The sequence below is a fragment of the Jaculus jaculus genome, chromosome 1, assembly GCF_020740685.1.
Source record: "Jaculus jaculus isolate mJacJac1 chromosome 1, mJacJac1.mat.Y.cur, whole genome shotgun sequence".
NCBI lineage: Eukaryota > Metazoa > Chordata > Mammalia > Rodentia > Dipodidae > Jaculus > Jaculus jaculus.
The window spans coordinates 319,130,178-319,151,505 of NC_059102.1; the positions used below are offsets into that span (position 1 = coordinate 319,130,178).

Here is a 21,328-nt window from a genome sequence, read left to right on the forward strand (position 1 = left end):
TCAAAAGGCAGAACCTGAGTGAGTGGGGCGGGACTAATCGTGAGTGGCCAATAACGAGCGAGGGGGCGTGTTTTCCCCCTCCTAGGTAGTGTGGGGTAGGTGTTTGAAGCCCTCGGGTTGATGGGTAACTAATGGGGAAAGGATGATGGGAAAGGAAGTCCGGGCTGTTCTTTCATTCCTGCGAATGTCTGTTATTTGTGGCTGATGTGGCGGGAGTTTCAGCTGATGAATCGCTGTTTGCATGGTGAAATAGCCTAGGGAAAGAAAGAAAAAAATTACTGTGGCAGGAAGGTCCTGAATAAGAGTCCAGAAAATAAATGTAGTCTCCAGCAAGGGATTTTTCACAAGCTTGCTCCGGGAATCCCAAACTACCCAGCCTTGGAACGCAGCCAGACTCGCTGTGACCCAGGCCTGTGACCAGGCTTGAACTCTGAGCCAGTCAGGACCGCCCTGGTTTGCGTGGCCCTCATTTGCATGCCAGAGGTTGCACCGCTGGAAATGATTTAACCAGGGTCCATGCTCACCTTCCAGTGGAGTACCCTGGGCAGTCAGGACGCAGAGACTCTTGGATGGAACAACTCGTTCTCGCTGGGAGAAGACACCTCCCAACCACAACAGCCTATTACCCCATGCTGCTGAAGGTACCTCAGTTAGTGGCCTCCTGCAGTGTCCTCAATAAACTACCCTGCCTGTTCTGCTCTAAATTCATCATCAGCTTGCCAATCTTTTCCCTGATATTCCATTTATCAAAGATCTTTCTCATTCAATCACCCATGAACATGAATCCATTGCTTCCAAATCTTATCCTCCTGGTAGAAGTTTCTAGCAAGTATAGCAAACGATTTACATAGGTAAGGAAATATTTATCAATAATCCCACTCAGTCACCCAGTTTTTATTTATTTATTTATTTTGGTTGTCCCATTGGTATCAATCCAATTTTCTTTGTCATTTAACATATGCACAGAACAATTTTTTATGTAATATGGAAGATGTCCAGCTCACATCTTTAATCCCAGCACTGGGGAGGCAGAGGTAGGAGGATCGCTGTGAGTTTGAGGCCAGCCTGTGACTACATAGTGAATTGGAGGTCAGTCTGGGCTACAGTAAGACCCTACCTTGAAAAGCAAAACTCAATATCATTCAATAAATTATATACTAGGCCTCAGGAGATAGCTCAATTGTTAAAGTGCTTGCCATGTGTGGTAGTGTGAATCAGAAGTCCCACATAAAACATTTGTGTTTTGAATGTCTGATCCCAGTTGGTGGCAATTTGAGAGGGGAAGCCTTGGAGGAGGTGTGTCATTGGGAGAGACGTTGAAATTTATTAGCCCTCTAGCTTGCCAGCGCTACTTGGCTGCTGTTTTCCACCTGCTGCGGCAGAAGTGATATCCGGCCTTGCCTCTACCATCATTTCCCTGCCAACATGAAACTTCCCCTTGAGTCTGTAATCCAAAATTAAACCTTTTCTCCTATTGGCAGCTTTTGGTTGGGAGTTTGTTGTGTCTCAGCAACATAACTACAACACCATGCAAGCCCAAGGACCTGAGTTTGATCCCCTGAACCTACTTAAAAAAAGAAAGCTAGGGCTGGAGAGATGGCTTAGCGGTTAAGCGCTTGCCTGTAAAGCCTAAGGACCACAGTTCAAGGCTCGGTTCCCCAGGTCCCATGTTAGCCAGATGCACAAGGGGGCGCACGTGTCTGGAGTTCGCTTGCAGAGGCTGGAGGCCCTGGCGTGCCCATTCTCTCTCCCTCCCTCTATCTGTCTTTCTCTCTGTGTCTGTCGCTCTCAAATAAATAAATAAAATTAAATTAAAAAAAAAGAAAAAAAGAAAGCTAGATATGGTGGTATGCACTTATACTCCCAGTGCTGGGGAGACTGAGACAAGCAGATATTTGGGGCTTGATGGCCCATGAATCTAGCCTGTTTCGTAAGTGTGACACCATGATGGTCCCCTGGCCTCCTCGCCTATATGCATATATGTACATGTATAAACACACACACACACACACACACACACACATCATCATCATCATCATCCAAACAAAGCTGTCCAGACATTGTGTCCCATTGCAGCTCCCATTTCCAGGACCCATCTTCTCATCACCTTCTCCTTCCACTCTCTCCTCAGCCTTTGCCATGTGGCCTTCAGTGTGATAGCACTTCAATGATACCACCATCCTCAAGGTCAACCATGACTTCCACATTCAAATCGGATGGACAGTTCTTTACGCTTTCAGCAGTATTGACACAGTCAACACAACCCCCTCTCCAATATCTAGAAAGATCAGCCTTGATCTGTGAAATAACGAATTTTCTTTCTCGCCCTCTCCACTCATGTACCTCACCGCCTCCTTCACATTTTCTTTGCTAAATTGGGATTGCTCAAGTCAAGTATAGACCAGCTGAAATACAATGGAACAGAAATCTAGAAGCTCACATGCATATGAACACCAAACTAGGACAAAAGCAGTTACTGGAAAAGAAGCTTTTTCACTTAGTAGTACTGTGAATATTGGATATCTATTTGGAAAACACTAGATTCTAGATCACAGAATGTATCAGAACTAATTTTATGTTGAATACAGATCTAAAAAATGAAATGTGAACTTGAAATATCTTAGAAAGTAACACAGAAGAATATATTCTTTTTTTAAAATTTTATTTATTTATTTATTTGAGAGCGACAGACACAGAGAGAAAGACAGATAGAGGGAGAGAGAGAATGGGCACGCCAGGGCTTCCAGCCTCTGCAAACGAACTCCAGATGCGTGCGCCCCCTTGTGCATCTGGCTAACGTGGGACCTGGGGAACCGAGCCTCGAACCGGGGTCCTTAGGCTTCACAGGCAAGCGCTTAACCGCTAAGCCATCTCTCCAGCCTGAATATATTCTTGATCTCAGGTTTGTGAAAAGAAAATATAAAGTATAACATAGAAATATCCGATGACAGGAGGGAAGATTGATGTAGTAGTTATGTTCTCATTGCTGAGGCAAAACACCCTTCCAAAAGCAGCTTATGCATGGAAAGAGTTTATTTAGGCTTATAGTATCAAGGGGAAGCTCAATTGTGGTGGGAGGCATCACAAAATAGATAGCAAGGCATCACATGTTGTCACATCAGCTGGGAGGAAGTCAAGTAATAGGCTTTGAACTGGTTATGTTACCCCAAAGCCTGCCATAGTGACATTCCTCGTCCAGCAAGGCTCCACCTCCCAAAGGTCCAACAACTTTTCCAAATTGCCACCAGCTGACAACTAAGTATTCAAAATATATAAGCCTATGGGGCACATTTCATTCAGACAATTGGTAAACTTGAATCTGTTAAAACCAGTGACATCTTTTCATAAACAGATATCACTGAGATAGCCAAAGTGCATACCACCACACTTAATCAGTTATTTGCAGCATTTATAAATGCAAAATTCATACTCAATGAAAACTTAAAAATAGAACCCCTCCAAAATAAGCCCCGAATGTGCAAAGGAGAAAAGCAAATAGCAGCAAATAGACAAGAAGAGCTCAGATTCCTTAACCATGAAAGGACTGTAAATGAAAAGGGCAGTAAGATATAGCCCACATCACCAATGGGCAAACAGTAAGCATACCAGGCCTACACAGGCTTATGAGGTTGTGACAGAAGAAATTCACCTATATACTGTGTCAAGTCACACTTAGTACATTATATTTAAATTTATCTTTGATTTAACTAGGAAGATTAGAAATCTGCACAATCAACATATAGATATACTAGATACATATGTATATGTGTTCTGTTTTGCATACAAGAATGCTTATACCAATATCACCATTTGCAGTGGTAAAAAGTTGGAGAGTCACAGTCAGATGCAGTTACCTTCTCTTTGCTGGGACAAAACATGTGACCAAAAGCAGCTGATGGGAGGAAGGGACTCATCTTGGCTAACAGTCTTGAGGGGAGGCTTCATGATGGCAGGGGAAGGCATGGCATGAGCAGAGGCTGGACGTCACCTTTGCCACTTCAGGTGAAAATAGCAATAAGAGAGTGAGACAAACTCTGGCCAGGGGAACTGGCTTTAATACCTTTAAGCCAGCTCCCAACAACACACCTCTTCTTTCAGCAAGGCTTCACCTCCCAAATTGCTATCACCTTGGGATCAGCCATTCAAAGCCCATGAGGTTATGAGGGAACATCTGATTCAAACCACCAGATGGTTTGTGTACCACAGTGGAGTTTTTTTTTCAGCCATAATGAAGACTGAAGCTATATCATTTGCAAAAAAAAAAAAAAAAAAAAAAAAAAGGGTGCAACTAGAGATAAACATATTAACATAACATATTAATCATTTTCTCACAAAGACAAATATCATATGTTTCTTCTCATTTTTGGATCCTTGATTTTTCATAAGACCATGTATATAGAAATGACAAGAAAGTAGAAGCAGAGGGGCTGGGAAGATGGCTCAGCAGATAAAGGCACTTGTTTGTAAAGCCTATTGGGCTTGGTTCAATCCCCAAGCCAGCACTGTAAGTCAGATGTAAAACATGGCCCAGTGTCTGGTGTTTGCTTGCAGTCAAGAGGCCCTGGCATGAAACCAGTTCCCTTCTAACAAGCCCTTGTGGTGTTGGAAAAGACTGCTGGAGGTGCTGGAGGCAATGGTCACCAACAGCATGAAATAAGTGGAGGAGCCAACAAGCTACAAAATCAACCAGCCAGACAAGAACTACATACAGTTACAATAGTGGCACACGGCCTTTGCCTGTAACCAGCGGTTCTCTGCTTGGACATGAGGCCCTCTCATGGGACAGAACTCACATCTCATAGGACAGAACTCACATCTGGTACTGGAAACCAAGTCAGAATCTCATGGCTAGGAAACTCATAGACTTCAGAGAGAAGTTCCCACAGCTATCTGGAGAAGAAAAGTGGGCTTACACATCAAAATATCTCTCACATAACCGTGCATATCCTCTTTAATCCAAGCAGCTCTTACTCTTGGTTGGAGAATCTGTTTTATTTTACAAATGACAGAGAAAACTCAGGAGATCTAAGACTCATGAATGCAGCAAGAAAAGATAGCCAACTGCCTACCATATGATGTAACACCTCTCCCATATCTGCCAGAGCCCACAAGAAATGTCAGAGGAAGCGGCAGCATGAGTATTGCTCCCACTGCTGGCCTGACAACCAGCTCCATGGGAATGGCAAGAGACACTGTGGTCAATCAAAACACATTGAATCAGAAACCCAGAAGCTATACAAAACGCAATACTGAACCAGACTGCTAACAGACACACCAAGGCTCAGGGACGAGTGTAGGAGAGGAGGTAGGAATATTGTAGCAGCCATAGGGTGGGTAGAAATATTCTGAGGCATAGACACCACCCCCCCGCCCCCCCCACCCCCCCCCACCCCCCCCCCCCCCCGCAAACACACACACAGAGGCTGACTAAGACCTTAAGTGCCCAACAGTGAATACCAACAACCCCACTGCGGAGAGCCCTCAGGGAAAATGGGACCTGGGGAAAGAGAGGATGTGAGACTATGACCTTTGTAAAAAATAAACAAACAATATAATAATAATAATAAAGACAGGCCCTCGCATAGCCATACATTCAGGCATGTGTGTGCATGTACACACACACACACACACAAATAAAAAAAGATTAAAGCTGGGTGTGGTGGTGCACATCTTTAATCCCAGCACTCGGGAGGCAGAGGTAGGAGGATTGCTGTGAGTTCGAGGCCACCCTGAGACTACATAGTGAATTCCAGGTCAGCCTGGGCTAGAGCAAGACCCTACCTCAAAAAACAAAAGCAACAAAAAAAAAAAATAGAGGCTAAATTATCTATGGGAACAAAGGAAACTAACAGGAGAGGGGGTTGAGAAAGGAAAGGGTAGCAGAGAAGGGAAGAATATGTTCATTGTAAATTACATATTTTTTATGAAAATTGTCTTATTTAACCCAACATAATCAAATGAAAAAAAGTGTGAAAAGTAGAGCATCAAATTATAATGAAGCTGAAAAATTCCCATTTCCTAGTGACATCATAACATTAACAGTGTAATGCAATACATTACTCATGTGTTTATTTTATTTTATTTTTTTTGGTGAAAAATCAGCCTACTACACTGTCAGTTTTATAGAAACAGATCACATGTATAGTACATAGCATTTAATAATAAAAGACCATGTTACTGTTTTAATAAAAAAAAAAAGTAGAGCATCAAGTATGGTGGTGTGTGCTTGCAATTCCAGCACTTGGGTGGCTACAGCAAGAGCATGGCAAGTAGGAAGCCAGCCTGGGCAAGACTTATCTTTCAAAAAAGGAGGAAAAAAGGAAAACATAAAAACTAAGCAAGAGGAAACACCCCTACACCCACGCAGGAGGAATAGGTAATACAGGGCAATAAAAAGTGAACTAGAGATGCCTGAGAAAATACCAATAGATCTTTTAATATTTTCATTTTTATTATGTATGTGTGTGTGTGCGCGCATGTGTACACTACTTTGGGTGTTTCTTTACATGGGGGCTGAGAAGTTGACAACTCAGGAGTCAGGCTAGCAAGTAAGTGTCTTTAACCACTGAACCATCTCCCCAGGCCCTGATGGCTCTGAAGAAGCTTAAAAGAAGCTAGCCACAAAACAAAGCTAATGGGCCCCGGGCGCATAGCTCAGTCGTACAGTGTTCCTCAGCATGTGTGACACCCCTGGGTTCAATTCCCAGCGCCACTAAGGGGGGTAGGGGGCAGCGTGAGTTCATTGATAGCAAACTTCATAAGAAAGGCAAAATTTGAATGGTGGGTACTCTACGGTCCAGGGACAGTAGACTTCTGGAATGCTGGCAGGATTTCTTTCTGGACCTGCGTGGCAGCATGGGTCTTTTCAGGAAGCTCTCATACTCTACACTTGGGCTTTATGTATTTCACTGTTTTGTGACATACTCCAAACTTCCTTGTGTGCATGTATGTTTGTGGGGTAGATGTGGAGGGTGTGTGTGTTGGGTGCATATGTGTGCATGTGGAGGGGGACATCAGATGTCCTCATTGATTATTCTCCACCTTATTTATTTATTTTTGAAATCAGGTCTCTTAGTGACCCAGAAGTTCACCAGTTTGATTAGACAAAAATCTAACTGGCAAACGTTGGGTATCTTCCTGTCACTGCCTCGCCAGTGCTGGGTTATAGACCCACCCATGCTCAGCACTTGCATGTGGATACTGGGTCTGAACTCAGATCTATGCTTGTGCAGTGAATATTTCCCCCACTCAATGAACTCCCTAGTTGCCCCTACCCATGAGAGCCCACAATTTTAGACAGCTTTTAAAAAGATACAGTTCTTTATATATTGATTCTTTAGCTATATGTTGTAAATTTGAAAAAAAACAACAACAGGGTGCTAGAAAGGATATGAAATTTGCTAACATTTATGTTGAAAAAGAAAGAAGGATAAAGTGAGAGCAAGTGAGAAAGAGGAGCAGGAAGAAAAGAAAGGAGAGAGAAGAAGGGGAGACACATTAAGTTTGTCAAAGAATGCGGCAATCAAGACCTCAACACAACAGATGGTTGTTTCTAGACAAGAAAAATAGGTTACCAGAGACAAAATCAGAGCTGGGGAGATGGTTCAGAAGTTAAAGGCACTTGCTTACAAATCCTGACAGCCCGAGTTCAAATCTCCAGTACCCATTTAAAGCCAGATGCACAAAGTGGTGCTTGCATCTGGAGGTTGTTTGCAGTGGCAAGAGGCCTTGGTATGCCAATTTGTATATTCTCTCAATCTCCCTCTCTCTCTTCCTCTCTCTCTCTCTCTCTCTCTCTCTCCCATTTCTCTGTCTGGTAAATAAATAAATGTATGTCTTTAAAAACAGGCAAAATCAGAAGAATTCCTATTCACTACATGCCCTTCTATGTCCTGAATTTCATACTATGTCAATATATTACCTAATCTAAATAAATAAAAACACCCACAGAAGTTTTCTAGCCAATCTAACTGTCCCTACCCACAGGGGGCACCACTGAATGGTGTTTCACTCCAGTGCCTACCTAGAGTAACACAATGTTCTCAGCAGGAAGTGAAAGGCTACTCTGATTATGTTCTCTTTATTTTATACCACAATATGTTCCAGGAAGAAAAAAAAAAAAGTGCAACCTACAACCAGGCACACAGTCGAGACAATGTTCACGTCAAGTGAGGGGAACAAGATGGAGGTGGGCCTGCACTCTGGAGCTAGACGACTGTAGAGGAGGTGCATACCCCCCACCTTCCCTAGTGGTGAGGCACAAGCTAGCTTCTAGAGACAAATGCTCTGTTGAAAACATAAACAAATAAAAGGTGGCAGGGGTGGGGCAAAGGCTCAGTTGGCAAAGCAGTTATGTAAGCAAAAAGACCTGAACTCAGGATCCCGGCACCCACCTCAGTGCCCGACGTTGCCTATAATCCCAGTGCTGGGGATGTAAAGGCAAGGGGGTCCTCAGCGGGAGCTGGTCAGCTGGACTTGATGGATCCTTGAGCTCTGGGTTCAGCGAGAGTCCCTATAGCAATAAATAAGGTCTCCACAGCAATTGAGAAAGACACCAGAAGTCTTTTGGCCTCACCCACATACAGAGAGAGAGAGAGAGAGAGAGAGAGAGAGAGAGAGAGAGAGAGAGAGAGAGAGAGAGAGAGAGGAACATGTGTACACACTACCCACACAGACAAATCCAAAAACAAATAAGAAAGGAAAGAAGTATTGTTAGTTATACAGTTAAAATCTTGTTCAGGGGGAATATTAATTAAGACACACCCCCTAAAAAAAACCCAAAAAACAAAAAAAATCCTGTTTCCCAAGGAGCATCTGTTAAAGCAATCCACGAGTTTCTTTTGGATGCAGTTTTTGCTTGTCTTCCCGGCATGGATGGCTTGTTTGTGAGACCATCATCTTGCTTCTGGCAGAGGTAGAAGACACTTTGGAACCTCAGACAAGGGCGTTTCATTCATGGGTAATCATGAATAAAAATGAAACTAACACATGCTTGCAGAAAAAAGGAAGGCAAAAATATCTTAAGGTTGCTTAAAACATTCTGTGTCCTGTGTGTGGCTGGGGTTTTCGAAATTTGGTTATTGCTAGTGAATTCTCTTGGTTCTTAAGCTGAGATGATGATTGCACTTTGGTCTTCTACGAGGTTAAATTCTATCAAAGGAAGTTAGCTTTAACCAAACACTGTGGCTAGCTCACACAGGCTCTGGGCTTCAGGCGGTATTCAGGAAGTGGTCAGATTGTAGGACAGACAGTATTTTCCAGCCACTGTTGTGAGAAGTGTCTTAGCAGTCATGGATTCATCAAACAGTCCAAAGAAAAAAGTAGTTGTCATCGGTGGTGGCTTGGTAAGAGAGATCACAGTATTACTCTTGGTTGTACTTTATCTTATATTATTGCTGTTGGTGGTATTAGTATGTTATTATTGCTCATAAGAAGTACTGTGTATAATGCATGAATTGTAACTTTTCTTGTGAAAGCCTATCTAATATTTAAGAGCCCATATTTTAAATATGACATTGCCTTTATTATAATTACTAATCCATAATAATTGTACAAATTAAATGGGATCCTGGTATTTCCATGTATGTATATGCATGTTAATCATGTTAATATACCCTGCTTCTACTTTTCCCTTTACCAACACCTCCTTCCCAGTCTCGAATAACCCTTCTTATACTTTCAGGTATCCTTTTTTAAAATTTTGTTTTTATTTGTTTGTTTCAACACATGAGAGAAAACATATAATACTTGCCTTTTTGTTTCTATGTTATTTAACCTGATGTTATGTTATGTTTTATTATGTTAACCTGATGTTATACAAATCAACCCATTTTCCTGCAAGCAATGTTTTTTTCCTCTCTTATGGCTGAATACTACCCCATTGGAAATGTGAGCCATATTTTCTTGATCTATCAGCATCTCTGATATTATTAATGGGTGATATTGCTCTTAATTTTCTCTGTCCCAGGAATGGTATTTTATATTTTGCAAAGTGTCTGTTTTTCCTTGTAATTTTGACTTACTATTTCTTCTGAATCACAAGTAAGGTAGATTGAAGTTGATTTTTGTCCTCAGATTAGCTATGCTTTTAAAAATAAATGAGAGACTTAGCAGTCATTTTAATGACAACATTTTTCCACAGTCAACTTAATAAACTCAGTGCTGTCTAATGTGAGGAAAAGGGTCAAGAAACATGACGTTAATGTGGCTAGCTATTTGAGTAATTGGTCACCTGACTCCTTTGGCAATTCCCCTGAGGCTGCAAGATGGTGGAGCAAGGTGCTCACTGCAGACCTCAGCAGGTGAGATCAGAGTGTGTGGTGAGCCCCATCCCAAAAGACAAGACATAAGAATTAAGATGTTGTGCCTTTCCTTCCACAGTATGGTGCCCAAACTATGCCTCTTCACCACCGGGCACTTTCAGTAAACTGCCCAGGGCTTCTTCTCACAGAACTCCTCTTAAAGAATAAAAATATTCCAGGGCTGGAGAGATGGCTTAGCGGTTAAGCGCTTGCCTGTGAAGCCTAAGGACCCCGGTACAAGGCTCGATTCCCCAGGACCCACGTTAGCCAGATGCACAAGGGGGCGCAAGCATCTGGAGTTCATTTGTAGTGGCTGGAAGCCCTGGTGTGCCCATTCTCTCTCACTCTCTCTCTCTCCTCCTCTCTATCACTCTCAAATAAATAAATAAATAAAAATAAACAAAAAATAAAAAAGAATAAAAATATTCCAATTAATAGAAATTATTGTGAAGGTTCCTTAAAAGTTAAAAATAGGGCTGGAGAGATTGCTCAGTGGTTAAAACATTGCCTGCAAAGCCTAAGGACATGGGTTTGATTCCCCAATACCCACATAAAGCCAGATGCACAACATAGCACATGTGTCTAGAGTTTGTTTGCAGTGGCTGGAGGCCATGATGCACCCATTTGCTCTCTCTGTACCTGTCTCTCTCTCTCTCAAATAAATAAATGAAATAAAATATTAACAAGTAGAACTTCTACATGATACATATATACCACTTCTTGGTGAGTGCCCACAGGACTCCAAGCAGGCTCCCTTTACAGACACCTCCACACCCATGCTTATTGCTGCATGGCCCACACTAAATGGGTTACTGAACCAGCCAGTGTACCATCAACAGATGACTTGATTAAAAAAAGTCATATATATACACACACACACACAATGGAGTATTATTCTGCCATATAGAATGAAATTATATTGTGTGGTAGTTTGAATAGATGGCCCCCAATATATTCAGTGTTTTATTAGTTTGTAGTTTGCATCTGCAGTCACCTGGCTGGAGGCAATGTTACTGGGCAGATCTTTAAAATGGTGGTGGGTGTGAGATTCCAAGATAAAGCTTACAAAGTGTGTCTATCTAGAGTTGCTGAAGTGTGCTATGTAGTGTGGCTTTTGGCTTGTGATTTTTCTCTCTGTGTTTGGTTGGTCCTGTGAAAGCAGGCCAGCTTATTCTGCCATTATGGAACTTTCCCTGGATCTGTAGGCTTCAATAAACATCCCTTCGTCTATAACTGTGCCTGGTCTGGAAGTTCATCTCAGTGAGCCTGAAGCTGTCTGCTACATGTTGTTTCAGAGAAATGGCTATGGAAGACCCTTTAATATTTTTAACTATAAATTTTCTTCTTTTAAAAAGTTTTATTTATTTGTGAGAAGTAAGAGTGAATTTGGGTATATCAGGGCCTCTTGCAGTGGTAAATGAACTCCAGGCACATGTACTACTTTGTGTACCTGGCTTTACATGGGTAATGAGGAATCAAACCCAAGCCAGCAGGCTTTGCAAGCAAGCACCTTTAACTACTGAACATCTCCCCAACCCCTAAACTTTCAAATGCTAAGAAATTGCTGGTATGGAGGTATGTGCCTATGATCCCGGCATGTGAAAGGCTGGGGCAGAGGAGGATAGCGAGTTTGAGGCCAGCCTTGGAAACTAATTAAAGACCTGTCTCAATGAATTAAAACACAAGACCAAATCAAATGCTAAGGAATGCCATCACATGCTGCAGTTACCACTGGATGTGACAGGTTTTCGTTGCTTCATGCCAGGCTTCGGTCCAATTGGCTCCTATCAAAAGTTCTCACAAAACAAGACGTGCATTCATGCTGGCATGGCTTTAGGTGGTTACTGGAGTGGGCATTGCATGGAGAGAAAGGCATTGAAGGAAACAAACCAGAGGACACGAGTCAGGAAAACCCCACTGAGCAATGCAGACAGGCGGTGGTGTTGTGTGTCTTAGGGGTACCTAGTCAAGGTGGGATCGAGGACAGCCTCTGTGATGAAAGGATATGGCTAGACACCTACAGGAGATACAGCGCTGCCAGGGCCAGAGCTCGTAGGAGTGCGGACGCAGAGGATGACTGGGGGAAATGCGAGAAGCCAGCATAAAAGAGGTTATATGTCCAAGACAGCCATGGGTAGCAGGAGCCAGGTTTCTTCAAATGTCTCAGAAGTCCGTGGAGGAGGGAACATGAGTCAATATGAGTCAACATGATTTTGGAAGACACAGAAGTGTCACCATCTTTCTTGCGTTCCTCCCTGAGTAACATTTGAACTTTCTTCTGTGTGGAATCGCTTCCCACATGTGCACGAAGCTGCTCACTTCCCGAGGGTCTGTTTCTGACAGCTGTAGGTGTGGGAACTGGGTTTTCAGGCTCAAGACGCTGTCGATGGCAAATGTCGATCCCAGGTGCTGTTTCTGTCCTGTGACCTTTGGATCGTCCCACCTCACTACCCAGGCCTCGCTCCAGCAGCAGGGCCAGCCGTGCAGGAGAGGAGCTGGAGGCCGTGCAGCCAGCCTGAGGCTCAGGAAGTCCGGCTTTCCGCAGGCTCAGTGTCTTCCTCTGGGGCTCAGACTTGATCTCTGAGCCCGTTCACTCTGCGGCGGAGTCTCTTCTGCACTCCGCCCCCACAGAGGTCTACTCTTTCTCAGCTTAGACCCATCCTCACGGCCCTGGTGTTTCATGACCCACACCCTACCAAGGGTGACAAAGACATTGTACTCAGAACCAGGAACAACTCCAAAAATACCAATAGGATTTTCAGGCAACCCAGCAGCAAATGGACAAATGACTTAAACAAACAGTTTTCAAGAAACAACATGCTTGTTCAACCGACATTTGGAAAAGTACTCAACGTTGTTGGTAGCAAGGGATGTCTAAATGCGTAGCACGTTGTCAAATCTGAGACTCCTCAGCGCCAGCCAACTCTCAAAAGCTACAAATACAAATGAAAGCATAATTTGAAAGCTGGCATGTGGGTGAAAGCACATGAACCCTAGGGAGAAAACATTACACAGACACCATACTGTTCTTTGAAGCATTGCTAATTATATTCCTCACCTAGAAATAACACAAGTGTCTTTGACAATAGACTGGACAATCTGTGGTACTTCCTGTAATGAAGAATCGTACAGTAACCAAAATGGATGATTTCGAAGTTTAGATGTACATGAATGAACCTCTTAAATGCAATGTGTTGAAGAAGCAGATGAAAAAAAAAAAATAGAGTGTGATTCTAGTCATACAGTTCAGAGACAAGCAAAAATAAACTGTATCGCCTAGGAATGTATGCGTAGGTGATAAAACCATAAAGAAGCAAAAATGGGTTTCAAAATAATGTTGGTTTCTAAGTGTGAAGAATGATAATGATTATCTCTAATTGGGTGGAAGGAAAAGGTATTACTGGGGTTTAAATATTCTACTTTTGGACCTGAGTATTTGTTATGAAGAGCTATGCCTTTATGAAGGTTTGCTTTGGTTATTCTATAAATGAGACAGGAGAGAGAGAGAGAGGCACACTAGCCTCTCTCAGCCAATGCAATGAACTCCAGACACAGGTGTGGCTTTGCGCTCTCGCATCACTGTGTGTCTGGCCTACATGGAACCTGGAGCATTGAACATGAGTCCTTAGGCTTCACAGGCAAGCACCTTAATGGCTAAGCCATCTCTTCAGCTCTATGTTCTTTTTATATAAAGTTATATATTACTCTGACAAAGTAAAAAGAAAAAAGTGATAGAAAAGAAAACCCAGGACTTGGGAGGCCACTTAGTCACTAAAGTGCTTGTAACACCGTGCATATACTGCAGGCATGAGGACCTGAATTTGGTCCACAGAAGCATGTAAAAAAGCCAGGCATGGGGGCATGTGCTTGTAATCTCCATGCTGTGAGGACAGAGTCAGGAGAATCTCTGGATCTTGCTGTCTAGCCAGGCTAGTCTAATTTGCAAGCTCCAAGCCAATAAGAAACCCTGGCTCAAGAAAGGCAAATGGTGTTCCTGAAATAACGGCACCCAAGGTTGCCCTGTGGCCTCTACATGCACATATGTGGTACACAGACATGCACACACATGGTACACACATGCATGTGCATGGCATACACATATGCATGCATGGTATGCATATACACTGTACATACATGCACATACATGGTACACACCCATGCATCCCCTACATGAAAACACACATATGCATATCATTAATAAAATAAATCAAGCTCCATCTAAAACTAAATCACTTTCTCTTGAATGAATCTAACTTTCTGAAACTGGTATTCTGCCGCAGAGACTGTGACCACACCAGTGTAACAGATGGGCTAGCCAATAATATCCACACGATATTTCATTGTATTATTAACGTTTCCATGTGTGTACAGAACCAGGTAAAGTTATGAAACAGAATTGTTTTGGTTCCTAGGTTGGAGCACTAAATGCATGCTTCTTTGCAAAGAGGAATTTCCACGTTGATGTATATGAAGCAAGGGAAGGTAAGTCCACACTGAAAAATGGAAGAGTGACTCCTTCTCTTTAGATTTTTTTCTACAAGGGGAACTTTAAAAAGAAAGAACGGTTAGAATATTTTAAAACCTGAAGGATATAAATTTAGTCTGATGCTAATTTATTGGTATTTTCTTGAAATGAGCTAATATGTCTCTTACTTTGAATAATCTGAATGTAGACATTATTCAAGGGCAATAATTGGCTTACTTAAGGTGTGTGTAATGTAGAGTCTGCTTTCCATGTTTTAGATATCAGGGTGGCTAAATTTATCCGAGGAAGAAGCATTAACTTGGCCCTTTCTTATAGAGGACGGCAGGCTTTGAAAGTCATTGGCCTGGAAGATAAGGTACCTTGTTCATGCATTTTTCTTTGCGGGTGATTGGCTTTAGATGAAGCATTTTTGTTTGTTTGTTTGTTTTGAGGTAGGGTCTCACTCTTGCCCAGGCTGACCTGGAATTCACTATGTAATCTCAGGGTGGCCTCGAACTCATGGCAATCCTCCTACCTCTGCCTCTCAAGTGCTGGGATTAAGGGCGTGCGCCACCATGCCTGGCTAGATGAAGCATTTTTTTACTTTTTTAAATTGCTTAGCCAGCATGCAGAGATTTAGTGATCATACATTTTGGCATTTTCAAAGACAACACACCAGTGCTTCCTGCCCCTCCCTCCTATGCCCTATCCTCTCTGCCCCACCATCTCCCCTTCTTCCCCAACATCCTTCCCAGTAGAAGAATGTATATGTGGGGGAAAATGTGGGTAAAACCTGTGAAGGTAGAGTGGTGAGTATAAGGAGATGAGCTGGAAGGGAGGTTAAGAGAAGTCCAAAAGTATGCATGCCATTGTTCATAAAGAACACAATACCTGATAGTTTTTTTTTTAATATTTAATTTACTTATTTGAAAGTAGAGAGAGCTAGGGGGAAAGGAGACAGGCAGAGAGAATGGGCGTGGCAGGGAGTCCAGCCTTGGCACATGAACGTGAGATGCATGTGCCACTCTGTGCGTCTGGCTTGACATAGGTACTGGGTACTGGGGAACTGAACCGGGGTTGTTAGGCTTTGCAGGCAAGTGCCTTTAGTGCTGAGCCATCTCTCCAGCACCACCTGATAGTTTTCTACAATTTCATGGTCTTGAGTTTTTTATGCTCGTTTGAAGTACACCTTTTAGTGCCAAGGAAATTCATTCTACAGAGGTTTTGAAAATTCCAAATTTGCCAAGAGGTTGACTATTTGACGCACGAGGCACCTGAAGGACGTGAAGTGATAGGGTGGGGGACACAGCCACCTCACCTCATGGACACTGCTGACACTGGGCTCTCACACTTGGGGGCCAAGAGAAGGTCAAGAACACTCACTCAGCAGCAAAACGGCTTGATATAAGACTTTCACTTTCTTTTCTTTTCTCTTTTATTTTTTTTCCAGGCAGGGGTCTCACACTAGCCCATGCTAACCTGAAACGCTGTAGTCCCCAGCTGCCCTTGAGCTCTTAAACTCACAGCTATCCTTCCACTTTAGCCTCTGAGTGCTGAAACAAAAGGCATGCGCCACCAAATCTGGTCTGGATGCGAGGCTCTTTATGTTTTCTTTTTTTAATAGCAGGGCTCGAGAGATGTCTCTGTAGGGAAAGTGCTTGCATAGTAAGTATAAAGACCTGAATTCAATTCCTAGGACCCATGTTAAAAAAAAAAAAAAAAAAAACACTAGCTGGGGCTGGAGAGATGGCTTTGCCATTAAGGCATTTGCCTGAAAAGCCAAAGGACCTTGGTTCGATTCCCCCAGAGCCCACATAAACCAGATGCACAAGGAGGTGCATGCGTTGGGAGTTTGTTTGCAGTGGCTAGAGGCCCTGGCGTACCTATTCTCTCTCTCTCTCTCTCTTTCTCTCCATCTACCTCTTTCCCTCCCTCACTCTTTCAAATAAATAAAATTTAAAAATAATTTAAAACCCTAGCAGGGTGTGGTGGCATGCTCCTATCACCCCGGTGCTGTGGAGAGAGGATTTCTGGCACTTGCGGGCCAGCCAGTCTAGCGCTTGACAAGCTCGGGCCAATGAAAGACAGTATTAAAAAAAAAGTGGATAGTATTCCTATTCCTAAGCAATGAAAACACAGGCTGTTCTCAGGACTATACACACAGGTGCACATGGATGCGCACGCACGAGCATGCACACACACACTCCCACATACAAAAGTCCTATTTAATATGACTATGGTTTGCTACAGAAATACTGGTTTATGAGCTAGTCCCCAGGAACTACCAGGTATTGTATAATACCCAGCATGTATGAAGTACTTGTCTAAAATTTAAAAAGTTCTGAACTTGAATCCCTCAGGCTCCATAGGTTTGGATAAGAGATTGTGAGCCTGTGGTATCCTTTTCTCATAAGGGCTTAATGCTACAGAACTTCCCACGATTATCCTGCTTGAATATATGAGCAGAAGTAGTTTCCCTCTCCCTCTCCTCCTCGTTCCCCCTTTTCTCTCCTTCTCTTCTCCCTCACTTCTTCCTCTCCCCCCCCCCCTGCAGTTCTGTGCTCAGTCCATTGGGGATAAAACCCAGGGCTTTATACATGCTAGGCAACTGTCTTACCTCTGAGTTATATCACTACAGATCCTTGAACTGATTGTGAAAGTAAATGTGAGTGCAGCTTGCAGGCTGTTGCAGTCCGGTTCGCATTGCTGGTAGAAATCACCCAACCAAAAGCAGCTTCTGGGAAAAAGAGATTTATTTGGCTTACAGGCTCGAGGGGAAGCTCCACGATGGCAGGGGAAAACGATGACATGAGCAGAGGGTGGACATCACCCCCTGGCCAACATAAGATGGACCATAGCAACAGGAGAGTGTGCCAAACACTGGCAAGGGGAAACTGGCTTTAATACCCATAAGCCCGCCCCCAACAATGCACTCCCTCCAAGAGGCGTTAATTCCCAAATCTCCATCAGCTGGGAACCTAGCATTCAGAACACCTAAGTTTATGGGGGACACCTGAATCAAACCACCACACATGCCCACAGTTATTTTCCAGTTGTGTAAGAAAAGACTTTGCACTGAACCTCGGGAGCCCTAGCCTTGACTCCTCCCAATGTCCCCCTTCCGTCACCATGAAAAGCTCACTTAGCCTCTCCGCAATGAGACAATACGGCACTTCCCCCAGTCTGTGATATCTGCTTTCCATTTGGCAAACTAATTTTCTTCCAAAACCTAAAGTTGAAAAAAAAAAAAACTATTGACATGTGCAGGAACAAGGTTTGCACAGAGTGAGTTCTCACCACACTGGGTTTCCAGAGTCCCGCATACTTTTCATTTTATTTGTAGAAAAATCACATTTTAAATCCAGCATCTCTCTGACTTGCAGGGTGCTCTGTTGTAGTACTGGGCATGGTTGTTTCTGGTTCATTTCAGATTGTTTCCAAAGGTGTGCCCATGAGAGCAAGAATGATTCACTCTCTTTCAGGAAAGAAATACGCAATTCCTTATGGGACCAAGTCTCAGGTGAGTTTACCCTGGAGATAATGGTTGTGCACTGATTATAACCACACTTAGCGCTTGGAATGTACCATTTTATTTTGGCCTCCTCTTCTCCTCTCTAACTCTGCTCGCAATATAGCCTGCCTGGGTCTAGACCCCAGGAACATATAAACTTCTTTCCAAGTTAATTCTTAGAACATGTTCATGCCAGGGTCCAGCCCATAATAGGCATCACAAAAACCATTACTCATCTCATAATTCAGTCATTTTTTGCTCTGTGCTCCAGTGCCAACTGCCCAGCTGCTTGGGACACCCGTTGCCTCCCTTCCCTGAATTTGCTTCTAATAGAATGGGTAGAATGCACTAGAAATGCTTGCACTACTCCATGATTTCTAAAACAATAGAGGCCAGATGGCATTGTAGAGTTTATGAAAGACGATCCATTCTCCTATTTTCTGATGTTCTTATCTTTCACACAGTAAAATACATAAGTGGGGGGAAATGGATTTTCATCTAATTATATCCTCCGAGCTTGTTTCCTTGAGAGAGAATGAAGGCCGCCACAAACATTTGTCAACAAGAGGGAAGGAAATTCCAGCTAGCTTTATTTGCAGTCAGTGGTGAGCGGAGGGCTCAACAGGGAGCCCCCACTGAGGCAGATCGGCACTTCTCAGGCTCTTCTGGTTAAAGCTCCGGGTTCACTTCAGCCAGCCTGGGGGTGGGGGGCACTTGGTCCATGGGCCACACTGTGGACAAGTAGAAGCAGTAACACATAGGGTCATGGGAACAAGGTGGTTCTCTGTGGTTCAGTAGCAGAAGCACTCCAGCAATGAAGGGCTTGCGGTTGGGGGTAGGATCAAAACTGTCTTTTTAATGGCTGCAAATAAATGATAAGTGACTTGTAAGAAATAGGTACAGTGTCTTCATGCATGATGCCAGGAAGAAGGAGAGGAAGAAAGTCCTATCTTCAGCAAGATTTTACAGATTTGCAGCTAATTGACAAAAATCTGCTTACTTGGTTTCCAGATCAGCTGGTTGCTTCATAATGGTTACTCTCTGTCGTCCGCTTGGCCAATTTAGAGTCAGCTCAGAGAACAGCAAGGCCCAGCTCTGGGTGTATCTGTGAGAACTTTTTCCAAGACTTAACAGATGGAGCAAGACACGTCCTGAATGTGAGAGGCACCACCCTATAAGCTTGAGGTCTAGGTGGAACATAAGGGTGAAGAGAGGGAGAGCGAGACACACAGAGAGAGAGCTCCAGCAAACACTGACATTCCCCTTTCTCTGCTTCCTGGCCACCATGACACGAACATCTCTGCTCTGCCCTCTCCACCTGAACCCTTTGAAAGCAGGAGCCAAAACAAATCCTCCTTCCTTTGTTGATGGTGGTATTTGGATTACAGCAATGAAAGATAACTAGTGTAATGCTTCAGAAAAAGACCAAAGCATTGACTGTACATACCAGACAACCGAGATTTACATATGCAGATCAAGCATGAGACATGCTGGCCTGTGTGGCTCCAGGAAACACTAATTAGGGTCCCACATCCCCCGTGCTACACTAGTTGCTCTCTGGAGAGGAGCTTACCTGGTAGCTGGTGGATTCACAGGGACAGGGCAGTCCTCAAGTTCATGAGGGAAAGGCATCTGCTGATCGAGGCAGAGGAACTTTACTGTGTGCTGGGGCAGGACATGCTGCCATGGTTCAGACAGGAAGGGTAGTTTTAATTGTCCAGAACTGTTTGCAGAGAAAGTGAGACTTGAGTCCCTGTGGAAATCTTAAATTGACCTCAAAGTAAAGTTATGTTAATCAAATGGGGATGTATGTTCTAGAAGAAAGCTGGGTGAGACTTCATTTCTTTTTTTAAAATTTTTTATATATTTATTTATTAGAGAGAGAGAGAGGGTGGGGGGGAGAGAATGGGCACACAGGGCCTCTAGCCACTGCAATCGAACTCCAGATACATGTACTACCTTGTGCATCTGGTACTGGAGAAATGAACCTGGGTCGTCAGGCTTCTCAGGCAAGTGCCTTAACTGCTAAGCCATCTCTCCAGCCTGTGAGACTTCATTTCGAAGACAGGTAAATTTGAAGTGTAAAAGTGTGGTTTGGGGCTGGAGAGATGGCTTAGCGGTTAAGCGCTTGCCTGTGAAGCCTAAGGACCCCAGTTTGAGGCTCGGTTCCCCAGGTCCCAGTTAGCCAGATGCACAAGGGGGCGCACGCGTCTGGAGTTCGTTTGCAGTGGCTGGAAGCCCTGGCACGCCCATTCTCTCTCTCTCCCTCTGTCTGTCTTTCTCTCTGTGTCTGTCACTCTCAAATAAATAAATAAAAAATGAACAAAAATATTAAAAAAAAATGAACAACAACAACAAAAAGTGTGGTTTGGAGGAAACTTGTAAATGCACTTTCACATAGCAGAATCTTTACATTCATTGAACCCAGCTGACCTGTTTTATAGAACAGCAAATGAGCTACAGATATGGCCAGACCAGGGGCAGCAAGGGAGAAATAAGGCAGGTTTCCTCCCAGGAAATTGCCAGCTGGATGCGGCCCTAGGTGGCCTAGACGGCACTGCCTATAGCTCTGTTGCTTTTTCTTAGTACATTGTGAAGGACTCATTGTAATCATCTCGTTGTTCTCTTGAGTGATCACGGGCATGTTGACAAACATGGAGTCTTCCAGCTAAGCCGTCTCAGAGCCCAGCCAATCATGCGTCAGTAGACAGAAGAGATGTGGTTCAAATACCAGAGAAATTAGATGAAGAGAGTGATTTCTGCCTCTTGGTGTGTGTGCATGAGTTGAGTGAATTTTGACTCCTCACGGGGGTGCAGGTGTGTGGGGGAGTTTCCATTACAACAGGGAGGAAATGGTCCCCCACCCTACCTGCCATTCTTATCACTTCTCAATTCTAAAGAACTGACTTAATACTGAATTTCCAGCCACCTCTCCTTCTTCAGCTTCTGCATCATTACACTTACAGCTGACGTCTAAGTCACCTCCAGTCAACAAACTACCTAAGGCTGCTGGCAAGTGCTCAGTGGCACGGCTTATGGAAGTACAGATGT

The 21,328-nt window shown here is 43.5% G+C and overlaps 1 protein-coding gene across 1 annotated transcript in view; it reads left to right on the forward strand.

The window, feature by feature from the left end:
• The first annotated feature begins 9,170 nt into the window (after positions 1–9,170).
• The window catches only part of Kmo (kynurenine 3-monooxygenase), a 38,575-nt gene continuing 26,417 nt past the window's right edge, over positions 9,171–21,328 (forward strand). Inside the window, exons 1-4 of the mRNA XM_004653439.3 lie at positions 9,171–9,344; positions 14,714–14,783; positions 15,045–15,142; positions 18,197–18,286. Coding sequence (XP_004653496.2) covers positions 9,291–9,344; positions 14,714–14,783; positions 15,045–15,142; positions 18,197–18,286 — 312 coding nt within the window. The 5' untranslated portion in view covers positions 9,171–9,290. The remainder of the gene's footprint in view (positions 9,345–14,713; positions 14,784–15,044; positions 15,143–18,196; positions 18,287–21,328) is intronic.